Source organism: Passer domesticus, chromosome 5, assembly GCF_036417665.1.
Source record: "Passer domesticus isolate bPasDom1 chromosome 5, bPasDom1.hap1, whole genome shotgun sequence".
Lineage (NCBI taxonomy): Eukaryota > Metazoa > Chordata > Aves > Passeriformes > Passeridae > Passer > Passer domesticus.
Genome location: NC_087478.1, coordinates 12,086,600 through 12,111,470, shown reverse-complemented (window position 1 = coordinate 12,111,470; position 24,871 = coordinate 12,086,600). Strand labels below are relative to the sequence as shown.

The window sequence follows — 24,871 nt, the reverse complement described above, 5'->3', positions numbered from 1 at the left end:
ATTAAGTCTTTGTTTCCAAAGAGCAGAAGCACATCCAGTAGAAACAGATTTCTCTACAATTTCCCACCAATAGGCTGCCTTATGTCCTCTGCAAAATGGGATTTTCCACAGCAGATGCCTATTGCTACCAGAAGAATGTCCTTGTGTCTTCCTAAGGCTCTCCACAGTTGAGCAGCCGTGGTCCTGTTGGGCACCCAGACTCAGCAGGACAGAGAGGATGCACATGCACACCCATGCTCCTGCTCTGCTGTGTCTGACAGCCTCCAGCATCCTGCCCTGGTCAGCCTGACTGCACCCCAGCCCAGCCTCTGTCTCCCCCACTGTCCCTGTTTGGTGGCACCAAGACCCACAGGCTGTTTTCTGCCCAGGTCTCTCAGCAGAACCCTGTTCTGTACCTCCCCTGCTCCCTGTGCATATTCACAGCATTCCTACTTGCTTCCAGCCAGTGACAGACAGGGCTGGATTCCATCCAGTGAATCAGCAGCCTGACTCACCATTAACAACCAACTTTCCTCATAGCACCAGCACCAGATCTTGGCCATGAATCTTTTGCTGTAGAGCAACCATGCTAGAAGGTGTTGTGAAGTTCTGCTCCAGGTACATGGAGCACAAACCAGTTATTTTTAACATTTACCTGTGATGTTCCACATTCCCATTCATCTAAAAGTGGAAGAACACCGAGGTGTTTCTCACAAGATCCAGTAGGGTATCTTCCCTTGCACTTGTCTTTGCTTGTTACCCCTTGATGTTTTTTTTGTTAGTCAGTTGCCTCAGTGGGTTTAAAAATAATCTAATTTATCCAAATCCATTCACAACATTTCAGTAATGGTTTTTAATTGTGTAATTAGTGTAAAGACATATAATCATGTAATTAGGCTGTGTAATTACAACATGTAATAATATTGTAGTGCAGTTATGCACCTTTTTTCAAACACGGGGGAAGAAAACCCAACATCCATATAACTCCAAAATCATAACTGTAAGTCCCAGAGTGTCTGTAAGTATTTTCTTAAAAATATTCTTGTGCAATCATTGAAGTTTAAATGCAGGGATATATGCTGTTATAAGACTGCCAGGGAGACACCAATTATTTTTGGAAATCAACTCCATTAAATTGTGTGGTATCAACATGAAATAGTTGTGCACAGGTGGGCATGTCTAAAGGCAGGTGTTAAGGAAAGAGGAGGGAATTTAGCTGAAGATATGCTTATAAAGCACACTTAATTGATTCATGGATGTCCTTATTGCAAAGAATAATGGTGCTTTCATCACATAGCCAGAGTCTCCTTTTCTCATGGTGGAATTGGATGCAGGACTGATCCTGCTCTTACTTCAGGCCAGTGAAAAAGCTCCCAGTGGCTTTGGCACAGTAGACTCACCCCACAGTGTGAAAGGCTCCAGGAATTCATGTACCCATGGAAAATTGGTGCCTTATTCTGTTCCCCCCTGCCCCTGCTCTGGCAAAATCAGCATTTGTAATGTGTTTGGATTCCAGCACTTTTCTAAGACAGAGCAATGTATCTCAAAAAGAAAGACTTTGCTAGTGTTAAGTTTCATCAGCTCCCAAGTGGACCAGACAATCTGTTCCATCATGCTGGGAAGTATTTAACAATTCACAGAATTAAAGTACAATGGGATTAATTGTTAGTAATTACTGACTGGCTTTGAGGAGTTCAGGTGAATGTCTCCAGTGTTCATCTACATTTTGCTCATTTTAAGAAAAGGCTGGTAAATCCCCAAACGAGGCAGATGTTGCAGGTTTCTGTACGTGGCATCCTTCACCCCCAGCCGTGAAAGCAATGCTGTACCTGTCACTGGTTTTGTACAGAATTAATGAACTGTTTGAGAAACATATCACATCCTCAGTAGTTGATGGACATGTTAATAATGTCTTATTTAGTTTTTGCAAAAGCATGACCCAGTTTCATTCACACATTGGCATTGCAGTTAACTACAGTGAATGCAGCATTTAATGCAAACAGGAGCCAATGCTGGAAGGTTTCTGTGACTTTTCTGAATGGAAAACCCCTTCTAATGTCAGATGAAACAGCACAACTGGCTAATACTTGCTTTACAATATGCACTGATCACCTCAGGATGCACCAGTCTTTCCAAATGATCTGAGAAACTTTTCAGGTCAGCAAGCAGCCACGCCAACCTCAGTTGCCACCACCAAGATGGTTGTGTGACTCTCCCTGCTCCCACTCCCTCCCAAACATTCCATGTGCTGTGCAGTAACAGCCTGGGTGTCCCTGGAACTGAGGAACATTTCTGTGATCTGACAACTATCACTACAGGAATGTATTCACTTCTATTTTATGGCTCTATGAGCTCTGACATGCAGCTCAGCAGCCATGAGGAGGAGGATGGAGCCTGAAGCCAGGGGCAGAGGCTGGAGGAGAGGAAGGCATCTGGACATCCTTCATTCAGTGGTGATGAGATTTTGGGTCAGCTGCTATACAGCACATATCATTAGCAGAGTACCCAAAGTACCCTATTGTGCCACAACACAGTAATTGCTAATGGAGACTATATATTCTAATGGAGACTAAAAATGTATATAAAAAGTAAATAGGCTTACAATAAATCCCTATTCTAGTTTAGTTACTAGAATGAAAATCTAATTTTGTCTCTCTCTTGTTAAGAAAAAGCTGCTTCCCCTCTCCTCAAAGTGAAAATATTAGTGGTTCAGACCAAAAGTCGTGCTGTAATGTATCAAAAATAATCAGTTTCTAGGAATTTCTTTTTTTTTTTGTAACTTCATGTGGTGTGTTTTTCTTCTTCCTGATCAAATATCTGAAACTTTTGGAAAAAGCAGAAAAATAAAAAAAAAAAAAGATTTCTTACTAACATGACAAACAGAAGACCTCTGTATTATGTGCAACTATTTTGGTTGGTCTTTCTCTTTCTTGGAATTTGCTGTGAGTTAAATGATCACTGATATGAATGCTTGCAGCAAAGTCAGACTGAGATATCAAAGCAATGGCATGAGTTTTATTTGTGTGTGTCTTGGTGAATGCTTCTTGCTGCTGATCTGCAGCAGCTCAGCCAGAGCAGTTGCTGCAGCAGCTGAAGTTTCTCGTGGCAATCACTCAACATGCCCAGTCCTGCTCAACCTGCTGATCCATGAGACACGTTTTCCCTGGAATGCACAGATTCAGGGGTTACTGCTTGCATAAGTGGAAAAGGAAAAGCCCTGATCTGACCAGAGTGCAGAGCCTGGCACGACATGAGTGAGAACATGGCAGTGAAGAGCTCCAGCCACGAGCCCTGTGTGCTCCTGCCTGGCAGACAGACACACGGCGGCTCCTGCTGAAGCACTCAGCACCACGAGGGACAGCTGCCACCTTATCCCCACCAGCACTTCCATCCTCCCATCTCATCCTGACCCCCTTGCTGTACACAGACACACCTCACCCCTGTGTTTGCCAGAGGCACACCAGGAAATTTGGGATTTACAGCCACGCTGTGCAGACATGGCAGCTACAGTTCTCGGCCCCATCCTTCCAAGCAGGACAAGATTTGTGCTGTTCCTTCTTTGGCTCTCTCTGAGGTTGTTTGAACAAAACAGCACCTTCTTTCAACTTCCTCAGTTTGATCAGAGTTATTTTTAACAAATTGTTTATTTACAGTAATACACACTTTTATTGTATCTACTTCAAGAGCAGTTCCAACCATTTCAGAAATGTTAGCTGAGAAATCCTTACATAAGATGCTGGAAGCAAGAAAATAGTGCTGGTGCCTCTGCAGAACAGGCAGGAAACTGAGGCATGGAGCAGTGAAGTGCTTTGTAACTCACACAGAACTGGAAATAGCTTTTTGACTGCCCACTCCTCCTCCTCTAGCCTCAAGGTGAGGGCTGGTTCCAGCCTCCTCCTATTCCGCTTTTTGGGTGCTTTGGAGCAAATACAGTGCTCATTTTGAATCCAGCCAAGTGTAGTTATTTCAGCAGTGAATTACTTTTCCTTTTCTGTCCCTACTGTATTTCTTTTGATTGCAGAGAGCTAGACAAGCTCTCCACAAGGCAGACTGGACAGTGATGCTGGGGGATGCTTGGTGTTTGCTCATCACAAAGTAACACAACTCTGAGGTCCCTGTGCAGCTGCCTGTGTCTGAAAGGGGGGACACAGCTGTGACAGGGGGTTAATTCTCCACTCAAGCCCATAAATCATGCATATCAACAGGGTTTTTTAGCTCAACCAGTACTGCAATATTGTAGCCATGAGACTGTGAAGATCTGAGCCAGGCTCTACCCTGCGTGGGCTACTGTGAGCTTTGGGATCTGTGCACCGTGTTACACTGAGTAATATACACACGGCCAAAGATAAAAATATTCAAAATGTTCCTTTCCAGATGGAAACAGGGAGTTATTAAAAGAATAAAGGAAAGGTCTGTGCACATGAGAGATTGTATGGGAAAGGATGGATGTTCATGGAAGATGCATTCTGAACCAGCTTCTCCTGTGAGTTTGGCCCATTGGTTGCCCTGTTGTCCATTAAGCTGCTCTGGGACAGGTTTGGATTGGATATTAGGAAATATTTCTTCATGGAAAAGGTTGTCAAGGACTGGAACAGTCTGCTCAGGTAAGTGGTTGAATCACCATCCCTGAAAGTATTTAAAAAACATTTAGTCGTGGCCCTTGGAAACATGGTTTAGTGGTGGGTTTGGCAGTGCTGGCTTTACAGTTGGACTTGGTTCTAGATGTCTCTTCCAACCTAAATAATTCTGCTATTCTGTGCTCTATGTAACAGCATTTCAGCAATATCTGGAGGAAACCACACAGGAATTGGAATGCAGGGACCAAACCAGCAGCTCAAAGCACTTTCCCCTGGCACAAGGTGCTGTGCAGATACAGCTGAGTCCTAAAGGCAGAGGCTGTGTCAGCTCCGAGCTGTGCTGACGCACAGGGCAGCTGCAGCTGCTGCTGCCAGGGAGCCACGCTGCTGCAGCTGCCTCCTGACACAGGCCATGCTCCTCAGCAGCTCCAAACCCCCCCATGGAGCCACAGCGCTGCTGCTCCTCCTTCTCCCCAAGCCCAGGGAGTCATGTGCCTGGAAGAATACGCTGCTGCAGGCCGAGTTTGGGTGTACCAATGCCCTTCTAAAGCTGTCTCAGCATGTGCAGCAATTGAATTAAGACGAATTTTCCATTGGGTACCAATAACTTTGTGTTCTGCCCATTTTTTTTTTTTCAGATGCTTTGAACCAGGGGTTATAACCTGACTCCAGGTTATTCTCTAGGTTTACTCAGCTGGACAGAGCACAGTGAAGTTTTTGTTTCAGGAGAAAAAAACTGGCTTAATTATTTTGTTGTAACAATGATTTCAGACTTGGTTCAAATCTTGCTCACACTTCTCTAAGGGCCGAAGTTTATTTCAGCCACAGTAGCAATCAGGTGATGTTGGTTAATCCTGGATGTCCACTCCACTGGGTCTGGGTTGAGACTAAAAGGTACCTGAGGCCTGGACCAGAGGCAGCACAATCAGAGCAGTGCTGACAAGGCAGCACAGCAACAGCACATACTTTTATCCCACATTTTCCTTAACCACAACTACTGAAATGCTGCTTCTTCAAAAAGCTGCATTTCCTAGACCAGCTCTTCTTTATCTTTCACTCTTTAAAAGAAATTGCTGCAAAGGATTGATTGACAGGATTTGTGAATATAGCTTTTTGCTTATCTACAAACCACTTATACTGTGGGCACTGCTTGCCTAGTGCTCGTTAGAAACAGCTAATACTCATTTTCTGGAAGATAAAGGTTCCCCAGACCATGGTCCATTCAGTTTGTCAGATGCAACAAACATCCCATCTTTAATCAGTATTGTAGATTGCATCTCATGAACCTGGTAGCATAAGCCCTGGTAGCATTGGCAGATTTGAACCATAATCTGTAGATGAGAATTGATTATTTTGTATGCACCAGCCTTCAGAAAAGTTTCTTACAGCAGCTGCTGAAATGATAGTATCTTCTAGAAGATTATCATTGGCAGAGGCATGTTTGTTAGTTCTACTTTGTTTATCTTTGTGTGAACAAGGGAACAAATTCTCCAAAGCACAGGCTGAGATCTTATCAGCCAGAATGCAATAGGCAGTGCCAGGTCCCTGGCACATTTTTTGAGCTGCCCCCACTCCAAAGCTCTGAGTGAAAGGTAATGGCCGTGCCTGTGTTGCAAATATTTTAAAGCATAACTGTTAGGTAAATAGCCAATTTTTCAGTTCAATGGCTGAAGCAAGCAGTGGAAAAAATAGTTTGGGGATGAACTGAAACAGAGTTTTTACAGTTTCTATTGAAAAATGGAGTTCCCATGACTTTGCATTGTACTGCTTTCTTTATAGTTAAACTGAATTTTTTCACTAAATACTTTTTGAGTTACTTAGATACTAGAATAACCTTTTTATTGGTCAGCTTTAAACAGCCTGATGTTGTGTGAGTGGTACAAGAAATCAGTGCCTGCCTTTCAATGAACAGCATGTGTGCTCCCCCTCCCACATGGCCAGAATATAATGACCCAGCTCCTTTGTCACAGCCCCACGACACCTCCACAGCAAGACCCTGTTTCCTCTTAGACACCTGCACCTTCTGCCCATGATTCCTATGTCTTTCTTATGTCCTCAGATCTTTCCCTAGTACTACTGACTCCCTTCCTGCCCCAGACATTTCCAAGCTCCCATGCTTCCCACATGCCCCAAATGTCTCTTAGAGTCTCTTTGCTACAGGACTTGTCTTCAGTTTCTTACACTTTTAAGGATACATAAATATATATTTATATACAGACAGACAGACAGACAGACACACACACACACACACATGCAATGTGGTCCATGTATCCTACCTACTTTATTTAGCATGACAGATGATCCAGAAAAGGCAGGAAGAGTGGTATATCTGACATGGGATTTATGCTGACTTGGTTAACCAAGGGCTATTAAGCGCTGAATGTCCTTCCTGGCTTTCCCTTAGTGGAATCACATACTAATTTTTTAAATTCATACATTAATCTTCAAAACACTTCTGGGAGTTTTAAATTCTTATGATAGCGTTTGTTAAATTTTGTTGAAATTGGACAATGCGTTTAACGATTATTAGAGAAGGGGATTGATAAACAAGTGGGCAGATAAGCAATGTAATTGCATAAGGAAATTATTCTGATGGGGAAATTAGGAATTTTTGCTTTCAGATATCAAAATGAAATGTACTAGAACAAAAAAAAAAATCTAACTAAAGCAAAGCTTAAATTCAAGAGCCATCCATTAAAAGGCTTTGCTTCCTGAAATGCTACTGCTCACTGAAATTGCAGTTTGTTAAAAAAGGGGCAATTCTAGGGTTTATGTTGGTTTAAGATCTACCTGGTGCACATCATGCCACAAGGAATCACAGTGAAATCGCTGAAACTAAAGCCAAATTTCTGAATGTATTGCCTGCTGTTGCACAAGTCCTTCTGTCACTAGAAAATGTCAGACAAAGGAAAATCATAACCACTGGAGACTAAATTTCTTGGAAACTTGGAGAAAGAAACATCATGTACTAGGTCAATTCACTTGACTACTTCAATAGAATTCAAGGTGGAATGGGAATGCCAAGAGACTGCTGTACTTTTCAAGGCAGGCACGTGCCCAGAAAAGCTGACCTTTGGCTCTCCCACAAAGCCCTGCCCAAAATGCAGCAGCTCTCTCCTGACATGCTTACATGGCACCCATGTCCATCCCCTGCCCAGTTTTTGAGGACAGTCCTGTCAGGAGCACTGAACATTGCTCAGAAGATACCTCACTTTTTAAGTGCATCACATCCAATACTACAACCTGGTGTTCAGAGACTTGAGGGGCATGTCCAGGCAAATTCCCTTTCTGGCAGTAGGTAGAAGCTGAACGTAGCAGACCAAGGATGAAGGCATCCAAAATTACACAAGTTCTGCATTTCTCAGTCTCCCCAGTTAGGATGTTTGCTAGCACAGGGTTAAGACACATGTATTTTTTTAATATTTTTATTGCATTAGTCTACTCTCAGCTGCACAGAAAAAAACTTTTCTTACATACTTCAGCAATCAGTCATTCTCCAGATTCAGTTTTCAGTCAATTTTGGTCAAATATCTGCTGTACTTGAGTCAATGATCCAGAAATGAAAAGTACCAACTACCTCAAACTGTCAAAGCTCTCCAGTTCACAAATTCCACTCTTATAAAAAGGCACAAAACGTTAACTGGACTGGACAAGTGATGAATTGCTGCATTCTTTTCCTGCTAAAAAAATGGAATTAGTCAATGCAGTGGGCTATAGCTAAACAGCCCACATACACTTTTTATAAGGTAACATTCACTCCTAAAGCAGGCTAAGAAAAACAGTATCGTTTTAAACACTTTTTACTGGTAATGCTTAGAAATAATATTAGATATACATTAAAAAAATCCCTTTAACTTCTGGTTTTCATCTGCTTAAATGATGATTCGATCTCTTTTTTTCTCCCCTTTAATTATGAAAACATAATTTGAGAAAATTCTTGGCCCTGGGATTATGAAAGTTGAAGATCTTAAAGTTGAAATGAAGATATTTGCTAAGTAAATGGTATATAAAGACATACTCTATGATAAGAGAGGTGAGAAAGACAGCAAAATACAAGAATAAAGGAGAACCAAGATGGAACTGAGGCACAGCCCAGGAAATCTGTCAGGAGAAGAAAAATGAATGTTTAATATTATTTTTAAAATATCTAGTTGGAAAGAAATTTACTTTCTCTCTCCAGCTTCTTTGACTGAGACCTAAATTTACATCAGAAGGCAACCTAACTATAGGTCTAGACAAACAAAGGCTGATAACTGTGATTTCAATGCTATGCAGGGCTTTAGAGAGCATTCTGAAGAATAATGGGGCAGAATGCAATGAGGCTCTAGCTGGGACAGGTGGTGCTGAACCCACCTGATGGGTTTTAGGTGTAGCTCCAGAATATTAAAAAATAATCTAAATAGCCCACAGTGTGGCATGGTGGGACTGATGTCAGCTGCCAGGAGGATCCCTCGCAGTGCTCACCCGTTTCCCTGCCAGGCAGCTGTGCCTGTGCTGCCCGAGCTCCGTGCTCTCCCTGCCTGCCCCGGTGCCCCCTGAGCCCCTGAGCTCAAGGCTGGTGGGAGCCCTCCTCAGAGGGCACTCTGGGAAGTGATTGGCACAGGAGCTGAGAAGATGGTGCAGCTCAAAGCATGTGTGCCATAAGTAAGGATCTGGGTGGAAAGGGAAACGATATGAAGTCGCCTCAACCCTTTCAGTGAACAAACCAGACCCAGACTCAGATTGCTGGCTGCCTTCTTCCTACTGGACTTCACATCACCTTAAACTTCCTTTCTTAAACTTCATATTTCTTCATTAAGTCAGATCTAATCTTTGCCTAAAAATGGGGTCCCTTCCAAAGCAGACACCCTGTGAGAGCCAGAGAACCAAGAAGTGGCCTTTGCACTTCCTCTTTGCATGCACCTCCAGCTCCCCCAGAGGCTCCCAGGCCCCTCTTTCAAAAACAGTTTCCATAGTACAGAGGACAAAGGTCAGTGTTAGCCTGTCTACAGAGATTTTTGAGACTGTGAGCACATACTCTGTATATATCTGCAAGCACATTAACTGCACTAAAAGAAATGCAGTGGATGAGCTCCCATTGGATTTGGGGAAGAAGGTGACACCTTGGCAAATTGTCTGAGACCAGGATCTTATATAGGAATTACTCAGAAGTATGAAATCCTATCAGTTCATGCTGTAATCCTCCATACTTAGCATTTTTATAACATTTTTATACCTGTATTTGTGTCTGAGTACAACTATAGTGCCTCTAACCTTTGTGAGAGCTGCTTGATAGATGAGCAGACACAGGCCTGAATGTCAGCTGCTCACTAGTGTATAAATGATTGAGGAGTGTATAAACCTGCTCATCTTCTGGCATCATTGTAAACATACAAATTCTAATCATTTCACAGAGCCTTTTTAGGGATTTATTTAAGGTAAACTTGTCAGTCCTCTTCAGGAAAAAAAAAAATAGGGCTGATGGTTATAGGGGAAGATTTATTTTACTTAATAAGGTGTCATCTTGTCCATATGGGCTAAAGATTAACATCAGCAGAGCAGCAGGGAGCATACATACAAAACTGAGGCACACAGCAGCGTCCTGCTCTTCAGAGTCCTGCTCTTCAGACAGCTACTGCTTCTGCTTGGAAGTGCTGAGGCTACACAGCACTGAATAATCAGAGATTTTCAACCATCTTTTTAAGTTCAACAATAGGATTCTGTGGGCTAGTTCTGAAAGGACATGGAAATACCCCCTTAACACTGGTACAGATGTTTATTCTCCCAAGCAAACTGCTCCTTAACCATTTGGAATTACTTCTTTCCATGTTGCTAAATCCCGAATTTTTATTAAGGATGCAAACACTGTTTTTGTAGCTGTTCATATAAGTACAGAATTTTTATACTTTACCAGCATGGCTTCTGTACTGAATTTCCAATCAACCCTTTGACAATTTTTTCTTCTCCTTAACATTTGAAACACGTTTAATGATATCTAGCACACTTCCACTTCCTCTAGTAGACCAATATTTGTCTCTGCAGGATAGATGAAGTCTGATCTTTATTGCTTTATCAGTTTTGCTTGCAAGAGGTCAGCCAGATATTATTGTCAGCAATGATAGTTCTTGAAAGGAGATGTGGATGTATTTGATACACATCAAACGATAAAACACCTGAAAAATGTTTTGAATTTCTGTGGTCAAGAATTAGTGTAAGATTCACGGCCATTTAAAAATTGTATGAATTGCTCTAATGGCTAAAATTTACTCCCACCCTCTACAATTTTTATGGGTTTCACAGGATGAAGCCTGCCCCTCTACTCTGCAAAATCACTCCAAAATGCCCAGTGGAAAAAAATTGAGGATTTTGTTTCAATAATCTACTTAAAGAGTAGTAGTAAACATCTTGCATAAAATGAGTCCATTTTAGTTATGCCAATTGAATTTGGTTTCAGACTGTGCTCTTTCTGAAGTAATCACTAAATAACAGAATTACTGCACTCTGCAGAGATTCCAGATGCATCCATTTTAGCAGGCATTTACATAATACTGCTATTTTTCTCAACTCTTATCTAGTGTGCTCTCATCTTTCACGTATATTTTTATGGTAGAAATGTAAAAGTACAACTTAACTGTTGCTTCTCTGCTCAGGAAGCAAGAATATTTCTCCCTTTACCTGTCATTAGCAATGCTGGTGGATTTCCTCAGTATTTTAAAATTGTTGTCCACCTGTTAGGCCCTACAGTGGGCACTCAGGATCCCCAGCTGTACCAGAGGGGAGAATCCACACTGCAAAGATCTACCTTTATTGATTCAACTCTCCAAAGGCAGCCAGAAGTAATGAAACCCTTGGAAGACTAGGAAAGCAAAGCAAAATTATGGGAGGCACAAAGTGTCCTGACCCTGTTAGTTCTGAGAACTGGATTTTGTGTCTGAATTCAGCACAGGTGCAGAAAAAAAGAGGAGGTGGCTGCTGGTGTCCTGTGCATCTTTGCATCTCCTAGTGAGGAAGGAGGAGATAGACCTACAACTTCCACAATTCTCCAGATTGCTGGGTGCCAGTGTCCATTTTCCTTCTCAGCTGCTGCAGTGAAGAGGCTCGAAGAATTCTTCATGTGTGCTGCCAAAGGGCTCGCTCTATAAGCGTGGTCTGACACAAAAACACATCAAGGAGTAAGAAAGCAGCCCCACACAGGCAGAGAGAGGTGAAATGCCAGCTGAGCACGAGGCAGAGCTGTGCTGCAGACAGAAGGGCTGCACCAGAGCAAAGGCTGAGCAGGAGCAGAGGGGCTGTAACTCCTCTGGGCACGGCAGAGTCAGAGCCACTCCTGGAACAGCATCCAGCTCTGATTCCACATTTTACACAGTGCTGATAAACTGGAGGGGGCTCAGGACATCCTGCAGCCTGTGTGATACTGGGGGTGGTTGAAATGGCCATGTTGGTCCTTTCAGCCTCTATCAGGCACAAAGTCTTACAAGGAGCAGTGAGTGAGGTTTGTTTTCAGCACGAGAGGAACAATGCATGCAGTGATTGGGAGAGAATCAGTTGGGAACATCAGAAAGCAGGAACTGAGGAAAATGGCATATAGGAACCGGATTAATGGTCTGTTTTGTGTCAAATGCTGTCACCTGAAAGGGTGCAAGTGCTTGGAGATGAAAGAACATTTTAAGATGAATAACTGTGTGCAATGATGTCCTCATGCCAGCTCATTATCATCCTAAAAATTTTTGGATTCACAAAAGTGGTTTGTAAAATAAAATGTGCCGTGGTGGTGCAAATACATTTAGTCAAACAGGATTGCATCTAAACATCTATTTTCAGTTTTACCATGTTTGCTGAGTACATTTCATGGTAAATGGTCTTGAAGTAGGTGCACAGAAATATTTCTGATAACTGGAGTGCTTGCATGCCAAATGTCTGAAAGATTAAACATAATAACCTGGACTATGGGATATGAACAAAATAATTGATTTATTTTAAAAACATAAGTTAGAAAAAAATAACCTCCGGATATAAGAGATAGGAAAAAAAACTTTGTTAAAATATCTTTGTATTATAATTTCACTTAAAAAAAAAATGTTTATCATTCTAGCAAATGAAGCCAGGACATATCTACAGCAATCTTAGTACAATATTTCTTATTAATATCCCATCTCTGTTTCCTCTTCCACTGCTGTTTTTTCTGGTATTCTATCAAATAAAACTGTACAGACCTATCAAAATCAACAGACAGAGACCTCAGAAGTCAAGAGCACAACTCTAATTTCCAGTTGCAGCAAACTGGGGCTAAGTAGGGTCATGCTGGAGCCAAGGAACTAAAATATGTGTATGCCCTAGTCTGGGCCTGTCCCAGGGCCAGGCTTCTCAGGCATCCAGGGAGAGGTCAGTGGGAACAGAAAACTGGAGTTCACCACCTTGTTGTTCAGGAGAAGATGAGGGACTCAACAGAAAGTCCAGATCAACTCTAAGTGGTCCAGAAATAAAATCAACAGTTTAAAGGTTCCCAACTAAAGCCATATAGTAAGGACTGGCTGAAAGTATCTCCGCTGTTAGCACCAAGCAGGTCAACTTTTATTTTATACTGTAGTATTTGTAGTATTTATTACTGTAGTAATTTGTACCTGTAACAGAAAGCAGGAAGAGCCAGATATCTCAAATATCTCATTAGCTATGATTTGAATGTCTCCTTGAATATAATTTTAGGAAACAGGGCTGTTTACTTTGCTTTCATTTGGATTTTTTTGGATAGCTCCTTTATTCTGAGACTACTGCCTTTATTTCTGTTGATGCTATGCCCAGAAAGAAGGAGGTTACTTTCAATTATTTTCAGGTGTATTGCTTGCAGATAATAATTCTGGCATTAGGAAACTGCTGGAGAAGGATCACAACAAGTTCACACTGGAATGTGATATTGAAACTAATGACTTCTTAAATAAGATAAAGATTTCCAAGAAAACCTCTGGAACTTGCTGCAAGAAGGAACAATTACAACTCAGCGCTACAGGCTTCCTCTGTGTATGATGACAAGACATCAGGGCTGGTAGAAACATAAGGACAGCCCAGACAGCTCTTGGAAGTGGCAGGCTGGACTGGACAGCAGAAGTGTCCCCTCAATAGCTGTTCCCAGTCACAGTCCAGATTCTTGGCACAAACCTTCATTAGTTTGTCTGCATGAACACTTTGTTGAAAAACATTCATGCAAGGGCAGTTGAGTCACGAGCATTCTCTGATGTTCCTCCTACAAATACGGTTCCTGTCAGTAAGGAGGAGGGATGATGGAGTGTAATAACTTTTGTGTGTCACTAATCCTACCTAGAATGAAATATGTGTCGGCTACTTTCCTTTTATATTTCTATATTGTGAAATATCTCAGGGTTTTTTTTTTGTCCAGGCTTCAAAACACCATTTCTAATGCAGCTGCTAGTGATGGCACAGTCAGACTTGCTTCCTTCTAGCTCAGTAATCATGGTCTTGCTTGCAACAGGGCATAGGCTTCCTTTTAAGTTAACAACACAGACCTGTCCAGGCTCACTATGGACTTGTCTTGACCAAGCTGGAGGTTTGTTTATAGGTTGTAGCAGCACTGTCTAAGGTCTTTTTCCCCATTCCCATGCATCCTGCCCCTCTGCTGCACTACAGAATTTCTCAGCTAAGCACAGAGCCTGTTCAATGCATTAAGCTACCTATACCATTTAAGAAGCATTTTTGAGGCTGCCTAAGTTTTTTTGGTGCAAGCTTTCCTGTAAGACCCCATCCTTTAAGTCCATAACATCATGAGCTCATCCAATGGAACGAGAATTTCTTTAACTGGGCTATTATACAAGAGTCCTTACAGAGGGTAACAGCAAGTGGGATACATCTTGTGAGACAGAAAACAATTCACTATGTTCTTTCTTCATTAATCAGAGGGGAACTAGGACTCTTTATTCATGGTCTCCAACTTCTGTAGTTAAGTAATTAATGCATGTGTTTAGGACTAATTTTATTTTCTCATTATAGAAAGTGGAGCTGGAAAAGAACTCTTGGATCAGCTGATGTATCAATCAGAACTATTGCAAGATTGACCTTTATTTAATAAGATATTTTAATCAGCTTTTGACTTTTAGTCTTGATGTCTCATTTACCTCCCCTTAAGAGTATCATCATTTAGCATATCGGCAAAGTAGTTCCTTGACAAAATATATTTATCAGACCTTAATCTTGGAATAGATATTTTAATAATAATTTCACCGTTTTTACTTTTTCTAATTAGTCTTTCATTGCTGAATCACGAACTACAAACCACATATCAACAAAGTCAGTCTCATTCCTTCCCATTTAAAAGACAGAGAAATGTAAAAATCAAAATACAGATCCAGTATGAGAAACAGGAATCAAACTCTGCTTTCTGAATACCACTCCAAAACTTTCGTCTTAGTTTCATTGAATGCCAGGAGAAAAATCTAAGTAGTTTATTGCACACATATACATGTGCTTCCCACAAGCTCATAAAACCAAAACAGACCTTTTCAAAAGGAAGACCTTAAAGTGTCTTCTAAGTTTGTGTCAAAACCCCTTGACTCCTGATTTCACTCTCCCATTTCTTCCCCTCAGTTTCTGTTAAAACCTCCAAAATACTTTGTCATTAGAGACCAAGGCTGGAGTCTGAAAACCTTCTACCTAAGGAGTGAACACCCTCAAACCAAGGGGAGCAGAAGATCAGTGTCCTAAACAACATTCCATAGCCTGCTGTGGAGGGGGGAGCCAAAAATTCTCAGGCTGGTGCTGGCAGAATTCCACTTACACCGGGCCATAGAGTGCATGACACTGAGACACTGCACAGGAAGGTTCTGGCTGTGGTCCAAGGACTGCTCATATACTCCTTGGATGAAACTCCATACTGTGGGCATAGACCTTACAGCAGTGCTATGAATACCTTCATTCTGGAGAGATTATATTCTGTTTGATGCCAAACACAATAAAATCTCCATGTTTATATTTTCTCTTTTACAATATTATTTATTCAGCTGAAATCACAGGAAAATGGTTGTTATTATCAAAAGGAGAAAATTTTGAGGGAAAAGTATAAAAAATCTGTTAGTTTGGCTTCTAGTTGCAGATTTTTAGATAAAATATGTCTGGTGCTACTTGTCTGCTGTTGTTTTACTCAGAACTACTTGAAGCTCATTGTGGAGGTGATAACTGAAGGAAAATAGATTGTAATTAAACAAGGAAATTAACAAGTGGATCTAATTGCAGTGGTGCTATGCTAGATGAGCCACTTACCAGCTGAAGCTCAAAGAGAGCATGTGAGCTCTTCAAAGCTGTGGCAAAACTTTGTTCTTGGCTGACATGTCAGGGAATCACGTTTTGAAGCCAGAAATGGGGTCCAGGAGTTGCCAGCCTGCAACCTGTGACTGTGGGCTCTAAAGAAGAGTCTGATTTTGCCTTTAAAAACGAGGGTACCTTAATAATTCTTATTTTGAGGCAAGAGTATAAACCCTTTAACACAGTCCCAGTTCCTCTGTCTATAGCAATCTATCACAGATCCCTCCCCAGTGAGTTTACTGAATTTGTTCTGAGTTCACAATCATCTTAAGTGCTTTGACCAAAAAGCCACACACCAAAGCAGCAGGAGTCTGAAGTGGGTGACTCTTAGACTTTTAGAAAAGAAGGAAGGGAGGGGACTAGCACCATGAAGAGAAGCACCAGTCTGAAAATGGGAAGAGACTGACAGAAATCTTGCCTTTTGTTTTTGAAAGTATTTTTACTATTGTAATGTACACCTTAACTGAAATAAAAATGAGCATACACTGACTTTTTATGTATCAGGAGGAGTTGGAGGTATATAACTTTACAAAAAAGGGACTATATAATTATATTGGATAGAGAACATGGGTATACAGGTGTATATGTGGAGTTCTGTCTGTATTTGTACTGTTTATTGTTATGAGAACTGCTGGCAATTCTTTTATGTGTTGTAGCTATCTGGGAAAACTTAAATTGGGTCTCAGTATTAATATTAATATATCTAATTTTGAACAAGTTGGCCTGAATGTTTGGGAGTGCATGCCATGGAAACTACATGCTGACAAGCAGGGCTTTGCAATTTTGCAGCAGTTTGCATGTTCACTGCATCCTGAGCTATTTTCCTTTTGAAGGATGACAGAGGATGAGCATTGGGTCCTGTCATCCTTCCATGGGCAGGTGAGCTCCTGCCATTCAGCTTCACATACAGCTTTTGCAGGTTTCCTGTTGCAGCAGTGATCCCATGGGTAGGCTATTCCTGTTTGAGGAAGAGGATTCTCTGGCTAAAGGTGCGCAAATCTCTGTGCAATACTACTTTTTCTTTTACTGAAAGCTGCTTTATCACCAAGAAACAATATTCCCTCACTTTGTGTGTTTAAGCATGTTTATTTTGCAGTGACTGCAGCTCAGATGTATGGAGCCAGCCTTCAACAACCTGGAGAGTAAGGAGGGTGTAAAGTAGCAACCAGCCGGCAAGTTCTGGTTCGTGGTTACTGGTTTGAGGGCTTTGACTTCACATTGTAGGAGCAGCTTGGAAAGCTGAGGGTAGTATTGTCTGTATCCATACTCTTGTCTTTTGTTAATATGGGAGATATGCAAGTGCTATTTGCACAGAGCAGTATTTTCACATCCTGACCTTTTCCAAGAGATGCATGGATACTGTGCATGGGAACTGATGAGTAGTTCTCCACTGTCTCCTAATCTGAAAGGGGGCAAGGGGATGTGGTTTATGGGGTAAGTGTCAAAGCACTCGTGCATGTTCAGTGCACAGGGGTACAGACTGATGCCAGGGCTGTATTCTGCTGGGTCTCCTCGGGGCTGAGGCTGTGCCTGGTGGCAGCACTGCAGGTGGGTAAATCCTGGGGGGCTCAGGGAGATTTAGACTTGCCTTGTTGTTGTTTAGCAGAAGGTTTTTGTGACAAGAGGGGAGAGAATGTCCTTTTTAGAGGCCAAGTTTTTCCCTTAATTTGAAAGACAGTTTAAAAAGTGGTGATCATTAGGCTTGATTGTGAGGGGCAGAGTCGGGTAGGTCCCTTTTTGTTGAGTTCTGCTTTGTTTTGAAGCCAATGGTGTGGCATGTTTCTGTGTTTAATCCAAGGAAATTGAGCTGTTGAATGATTTTTTTCTGACATGCTGAGGACCAAATGTTCTGGCAAGGGTTTGTGCCAGCAATGTGAGAGGTGAGGAGGCTCCAGAAGCTGTTTTTTTGCTCACAGAGTGCCAAAACAGATGCATTTCTTTGATACAAGTAGTGTTGGGTACATGAGATCTATATGGTATAGACAAATCAGACATAGTGGTGATGCCAAAAGTACTTGTGACATAGCTGTGAATGCCCTTCTGATAAGTATTTTGATTTTAAATGCAGGTGAATAGTGTCCTTACAGGGAAGGGTCACAGGGACAGTCCTTGAAGCTGGTGCCCTCAGTTTACCTGCAGGACAGATGCACACGTGCAATTGCAAGCAACACAGACTTTCCTTAACTCACAGCATTAGTAGGCTCTTGTCTTCGTGGGGTTCCCTAATGAAGGAAGGAATGATGCATCTGACTCTATGTTCTTAGAAGGCTAATTTATTATTTTAAGACACTATATTTTATTAAAGAATATTAAACTAAACTATATTGAAGAATGCAGAAAGGATACAGAAAGGATACAGACAGAAGGTTAAAAGATACTAATGAAAAACTTGTGACTCTCTCCAGAGCCTTGACACAACTTGATCATAATTGGCCAATAAGTCAAAACAACTCACAGCACCTAATGAAACAACTCCCTGTTAGATAAATAATCTCCAACCATATTCCCAAGCAGCAAAACACAGAGAACCAAATGAGATAATATTGTTTTCCTTTTTCTCTGAGGATTTTCAGCTTCCCAGGAGAAAAATCCTGGCGAAGGGGTTTTCCCAGAAAATATGATAGTAACAGTAGTCTCCATCCAGGTCTGGAATTGTATGTGATATTCAATCTTCAGATCCATTTATCTTTGGCTGAGTGTGCTGACTGCAATCCAGCAAGCAGGGGCCACTGTACTGGTGCTGTCAGGTATACAGATAATGGTTCTTCTGGACCAGCACTGAGACAGCTATTTTCACATAACAGTGGCTGCCAAACAGCAATCTAGTGGTGAAAAGCTCCTGATATCTCTGCTATTATTAGAAGCAGCCCACAAAATTACAAAGGTGGTAGATGAGCTGAACTCAGAATCCTGCTCTTGGGGACAGTCAGTGAAACTAGCAGGGGATCAATTTGAAACAGATAAAAGAAAGTACTTCTTTAGCAGTCAGAAGTGAGCTTCAGGAACTTGCTGCCGTGCAGTGCTGGAGAAGCTGACAGTATCAGCAGGTTTAGAAGGGATTAGACAGATTCAGGGAAAACAGGCCCATTAAAAAGATAAGGCAGGGACATGCCCTCTGTGGTATCTATCCCATCAGATACTCAGCTGGGATGCCGGGGGGCACAAGGGGAAGGGGCTGCAGAAATAAGCCAGGCTTGCACACACTTACTAAAAAACATCTCTATACCTGCAAATGTATGATAAATTACTGGTCCAAGCCATTTTCATGTACTTAATCTAGAAATGAGTTTTATCCCCAAAGCATTGCATGAGTCTTCAGTTATTACAGCATCCTAGATTCCCATGAGCTGACTCATGAGCTCAAAGCAGCACGTTCAAGGAAGAACTGGGATTCTTCTTCATTCCAGACTCTGATCCTTAGCCCACTAGTTCCTTGCTGTATGGACAGTCCCATTACACAGATCCCCCTTACTGTGCACTGTGCTGACACATATGCCATATTACAGACATTCATATTACATTGCAAAATCCTAAAGGGACCAAGGGAACAAGTCTTGCATGGGGTACACAAAAAGATAGAGACAGGGAAAATTAAATGCTAATGAAATACTGTACAAGGGAGTAACACAATAGCATCCCATCTACAGCTCTAAAAGCTAAGGATAATTCATGCATAGGGCAGAAATTACATCAAAATTGAGCTTTCTCAGATTTTTGGAGGCTGAAATGCAAAACTTCCTCTGCCCCTTGCATTCATTCTTTCCCAGCAATATAGGAAGTAAGCCAGCATGCCAATTTTTAAGCATAACATAAAATGAAATTGAAACTGATTATTGTTTTTAAGCAATTGCCCTTGAGGCCACCCAACAATAGTGTTTCTAAAGCAGTCCTACCTTTGTTTTCCAACTTGAGCTCCTCTGCTAGCAAGCTGTCTTGTCTGTTTCCAAGCACAAATGCCAGAAATGAGAGGATCAGGGCATCCAAGATTCCGATAATTGCCAGGATGTATGCCCAGCGGACTGAGCAAGCCCCCAGCGTGTACTTGTCTGTCTTTTCACCACACATCCGTTTTACCTCATCTGAATCCCAGCCATCAGGAAAAATCATACAACCCAGGACGAGACAGGCAGCTTGGAGAAAAGAGAAAAGGAGAACAATGGGATAATGAGACCAAGCTTTCATTTTGATGAGAACCTGCAAAATTATGATTAAAGCATTAGACTTTTTCATCCTGAACTCCAAAGCTAGGCTACTAAAAAAAAAAAAAAGTCACAAAATTACATGCTGTGATTAAGTATTTAATATAAAAACCTAAGATGCAACATCAATTGCACACATTGCTTAAAAAGCTGTTACATCCTGAATGCCTGGTCAGGTTTTGCATCAGTGCAATCACATTTTCCTTGTGGGACCAATGTCTTCAATGCAATATGAAATGACCATACAAAACCAAAAGAGAAAATGGTTAATAACCTGAATATTCAAAGGTAACACTGGGTTACTGTCAAGTAGTCAGGCAAACAATCAGTTTAAAATAGAGGAAAAAAAACCTACCTATCATTTCTGTTAATCTACCCTTTTATCCTAATCATAAGCGTTCAACTTTCTCATTATCCACCCGAAGAAAGAGCTTGATACATTCCAAGTGTTGCCTCACAGAGGGAAACTCCACCCCAGCAGCTGCCAGATCTGTCCTGAGCACTGTGCAGCCCTTCATGATGACATTCCAGTCATGGGAGCTGTCCCACCACACCTGTAATTGCAATGAGAGCAAAGCCCTGGGACTGCACACAGATCTCTTGTTCCTCCTGCTTGTCCTCCATCCTGCAAGGACTGGTGTACAGGCACTGTATGGAAATATTTGATCGTGTCAGTCTCCCAGCAGGGGTGGAAAGGGATCCCCCACAGTCCTGTCTGTGGTTATGTCTTTGGCTGCTTGTGATTTGAGATGCTCTCTCTTAAGGCTTCTTTTGTTACTGGGTGGTTTCTATAGTTCTCTCATTCCTATGTCTAATGTCTATCAAGCCTGACTGTGTTCTCATTCCCCTTCAAATCCACTTTAAAGCTCTCTCTATGAGCTCTTCTAACTCCTCACATCAAATTCTTTGGGACAGGTGGAACTCATTTGCTGCCAGCAGGCTTGGTGTTGTATAAACTGACCTATGACCAAAAATTTCCAAATTTTTCTGGTAGTGTCTGTCCTGAAGCCAGGTATAGTCACCTTCAGCGGGAGAGGATAGCATACAAAAATAAAGTAGCATAAGAAAATTCTGAAAATAATGATTATGTTGAATGGGTTCATTCTTCAGTTTTTATTGTATTTAAGAGAATCAGAAAGTCCATATGCTTTCAGTTACCTCATCAATTACTTTTAGTGACTTGGAAATACCTTTCAATTACCTGTAGTGACTTGGAAACAGCCACATTTCCATTGTTAGCCCTTCTATTTAGTTGATGAAATACAGTGGATCCTAAACATTCTTTTATGTCTTAATATTATATTGATGAAATATGCTCAAAATTTCAGATAAATGTGCTAATTGAAAATAATGCATTGTGTGACTTTCAGCCTTTGAAGTTTTTGTTGAGTCAGACCTCTGTTTGGAAATGACAGTTTATACTCCAAGTATCTTGTGCAACCAGCAGCTGCTGTCACTGTGGGATTGGTTTCCTGTCATTGTCACAGGTTTCTTGCCTTTCCTGGACAAGCACTATCATTTTACAGACCTCTAATGCCCACAAAATAAAAACAGACTTACACTGGATCAATATGATGAAATACTGGAAGAGGGATGTGTAAAGAGAGTTCAGGAATGGTGGTTTCCTTTTGACAGCTAGAAAATTGCTGTAGACAATATCTTGAAAGCATGTCTGCAGAAAACATCTGACATGGGGTAAGAGATGCACCCAAGGTGTTTGATGAGTTCCTCCTGAACAGCTAATTTGTGTGAAAATAAAACAGTTTCTAATACTTTCAAGGACACTTGGGCTTAGAAACATGGGAGATTAGATAATGAGCAATCTACTCAGAACATGAAGGTTGGACAAATTCTAAATTACACATTGTCTGCCTTAACTCATTTACACAATTACATAAGATCTTTCAAAAGGCCTTAGAGACAAAGAGTACAATAATTTATTTTCTCGAGCTGGTTACACACACTTCCAGAAAGTGGAGTTGCCCTCACACTTAAGAGTTTCCCTCATACTTGCAAAGAACTCCACTCAAACGGTGCAGCAAATCTGCAAACTTCTTGTGTTCATGAAAATGTCCATATTTACCCAGCTAACTGTTGACAAAGTTTCATTTACTATGTAACAGCAAATACCAAAGCCAGTTTATTTTTTTAATCATCAACATGAGAAAGCTTAATGCTCAGTTAATGATCAATAGAAGTGGAATTTTCTGCTAATTGTGCATGAATAATTAGCAAATACCAACATTTCTGTCGATTTTTTATTACACAGCACACCAGACACATTCTTAGTACTTCCTAAAAGTAATTTAACTTTGTTCTTTTGCACACAGGTAATTAAAAAAATGGACTCTTATCTCAGGAATTCAGTGTACAGCTCCCCAGCTGTGTTCCTCAGATTTCCATTTAACTCATCTTTCCTGAATTCTGTTCCTGCATTCTTTGATATACTTAAATTTCTGGAGTCATTCTGTTTGTTGCAGTTGGACTTCTCTTGGTAATAAGTCACATGGGTAAATGGTGTCTGGACTAGATTCCTTTTCATAAAGACAGATATCAAGGAGGGGTTATTATTATTTTCTCTTTTCCCTATACAGTTAAGATGCTTTCTATTAGATGACTACTTAGTTAACATCTTCAGGTGCAGGAATCATACCTTACCTGTAGAGGGTAACATAAGTAAGATTAGTCAACCTTGAGTCATTTTTTGTTGAAGGAATATTTTGCACTGGATGCCTTTAAGAACACAGACTTGCTCAATAATATAAACAAGTAATGATTCTTTTATCAGCTACAAGATTGAAAAGACAGATATGAAATCCACCTACGGATCTACTTTGCATTGCTAGAAATTTTTACATTTGAATTCTGCTACAGAGGAATAGAAGACTTCTCTCTAAAAGGAAATTACTTTTAGTTTCATACAAATTTGTGAAATGGAAATAATTTTATGAAATTTCAGTGAAACTGCTAAGAGATGATTTTATAACACTAACATTGCTCCCATGTCTTTTTCTAACTTCTACTGTCTGTAATGGCAATGTTACCAAAATGGAAATGTAACAAAAAAAAAAAGCTATTACTGTTTTACTTCTAAGTAGTAATAGTGTTCTAGTGAATTCAGAAAGTTTTGTATTTGAAAAGTTCACTGACTAAATAAAAACCCTTAAATCATGAGTTCCCACAGACTCTTGGATTCAAGAAAAAGTTAAATCTATACTGGTTGAAAGCAGCCTTCTATGAAGCCCTCTGATGTCCCCTTCAGATCTGGGGACATCAGATCAGCATCACCCTCCTGACAGACAGCCCAGCCTAGGACCTCTGCAGCTAGCCAAGGCCCTTCATGAGAAGCAGCAGGGAGAATTGATAAATGACTGATTAATGTCACTGACACCATTCAGAACCATTTGGGCAACTGTAAAACTTACAATAATCATATCCACATGGTTTTCCCTTTGGCTTCTGGAGAAAGCTCCCAGCAGGATTATTATCTTTGTAAAGGTGGCCCTGGGTTTCCTCCATTTCTTCCTCTCCTGTGATGACAAGGTGACTGGCTTGTGTTGGAAGAGACTTTAAAGAGCATTGAGTTCACCCACCATGTTGCTCAGAGCCCATCCACTCCAGCCTTAAACATTTCCAGGGTTGGTATCTCTGACTTCTCTGGACAACCTCTTCCAGTTCCTCACCACCCAAACAGGTGCTTTCTCCCATGTATTGGAGTCTGGTGGAGCTTTTAAAACTTTTAAAAAATGATTAATAAAAGCACTTAAACAAGCCCCATGTATTTGCTTTTCTTCTTAAACAGTTTTTTCTTGTGTGAACAGCTAACAGGAGCTGTCACATGATTTTCCTCTAGGGCTGTGAGTGACAGGGCAAATTATTCATACTAGGAGAGAGAGCCAGGATTTTTACCTCGTGGGATGAAAGGATGCAGATACAACACTTCCAGAGATTGGAAACAGACAGTGAATTGTTGCTGGCACTGACAGACTTGTGACTCTGACCAAGCTAATATTATCACAGACTGTGCTCTGTGCATGAGCTCAAATGGTAATTAGCAAACAAGTAGTTCACTATGCTATGGTTGTGCCAAATACAGTGACAGATTAATATTATATCATTGCATGAAATGAGGTTCTATTTATAAAAAAAGCTGACTGCTATGCAGGAAACCAGTGCTGAGAAATTCCTGCTGGCAGGACTCCTCTCTCATCTTCATTCTTTTTCTGACAACAGACCAAATTTGCTTGCATGTAGAGTATGAGGATGGCAAGTTTCCTGATAAAGGAGTAAAAAAAATTGGAATGGGAATTATGCTGACCATCTATTTTCTTTCCATGCTCACACATGCAGGAGTCTTCAAACATCTCTGGTTCCACACATGCAAGAGTCCTGAAACCTCTGTGGTTCCAAAATGCGAGAGGTTTTTTGTTCCCTTTTTCCCCCCCAAAAAATGTATTTACAAAAACAGCGACCCATTAAATCTCCACTAAGCTGAACAGAGTTTTTTTCCAGCCATGTTGGTGATTAGGATTAGTCCTTCAGGAACTTGTAGCTGGGAAAGAAGGAAATGCTGAGTGGAGGTAGCTGAAGACATAGGGTCAAACACAATTCAGAGTGAAGACAGAGTCTACACACCCATCAATTGAGATTGATCTAAGTGATGTGGTCTGCATTTCTGAGTGGGACAATAATCCTCTGTGATTATATTTACGTCATGGTTTGGAGGAATGTGCAATTTTGAAGCAAATGCCATGATTCTCTCCATTTACTGATTCCATCCACAGAAATAGTTGCAATCAGAGTATTTCTGGAGAGGTCTAGAAGTTCATT

General features: G+C 41.1%; 1 protein-coding gene across 4 annotated transcripts in view; it reads right to left on the bottom strand.

Annotated features, from left to right (window-relative positions):
* The window catches only part of LHFPL3 (LHFPL tetraspan subfamily member 3), a 232,618-nt gene that overhangs the window by 53,741 nt on the left and 154,006 nt on the right, over window positions 1–24,871 (bottom strand). For all 4 annotated transcript variants that reach the window (XM_064421995.1, XM_064421994.1, XM_064421993.1 and 1 more), the window contains exon 2: window positions 19,736–19,972. In XM_064421995.1, coding sequence (XP_064278065.1) covers window positions 19,736–19,972 — 237 coding nt within the window. The remainder of the gene's footprint in view (window positions 1–19,735; window positions 19,973–24,871) is intronic.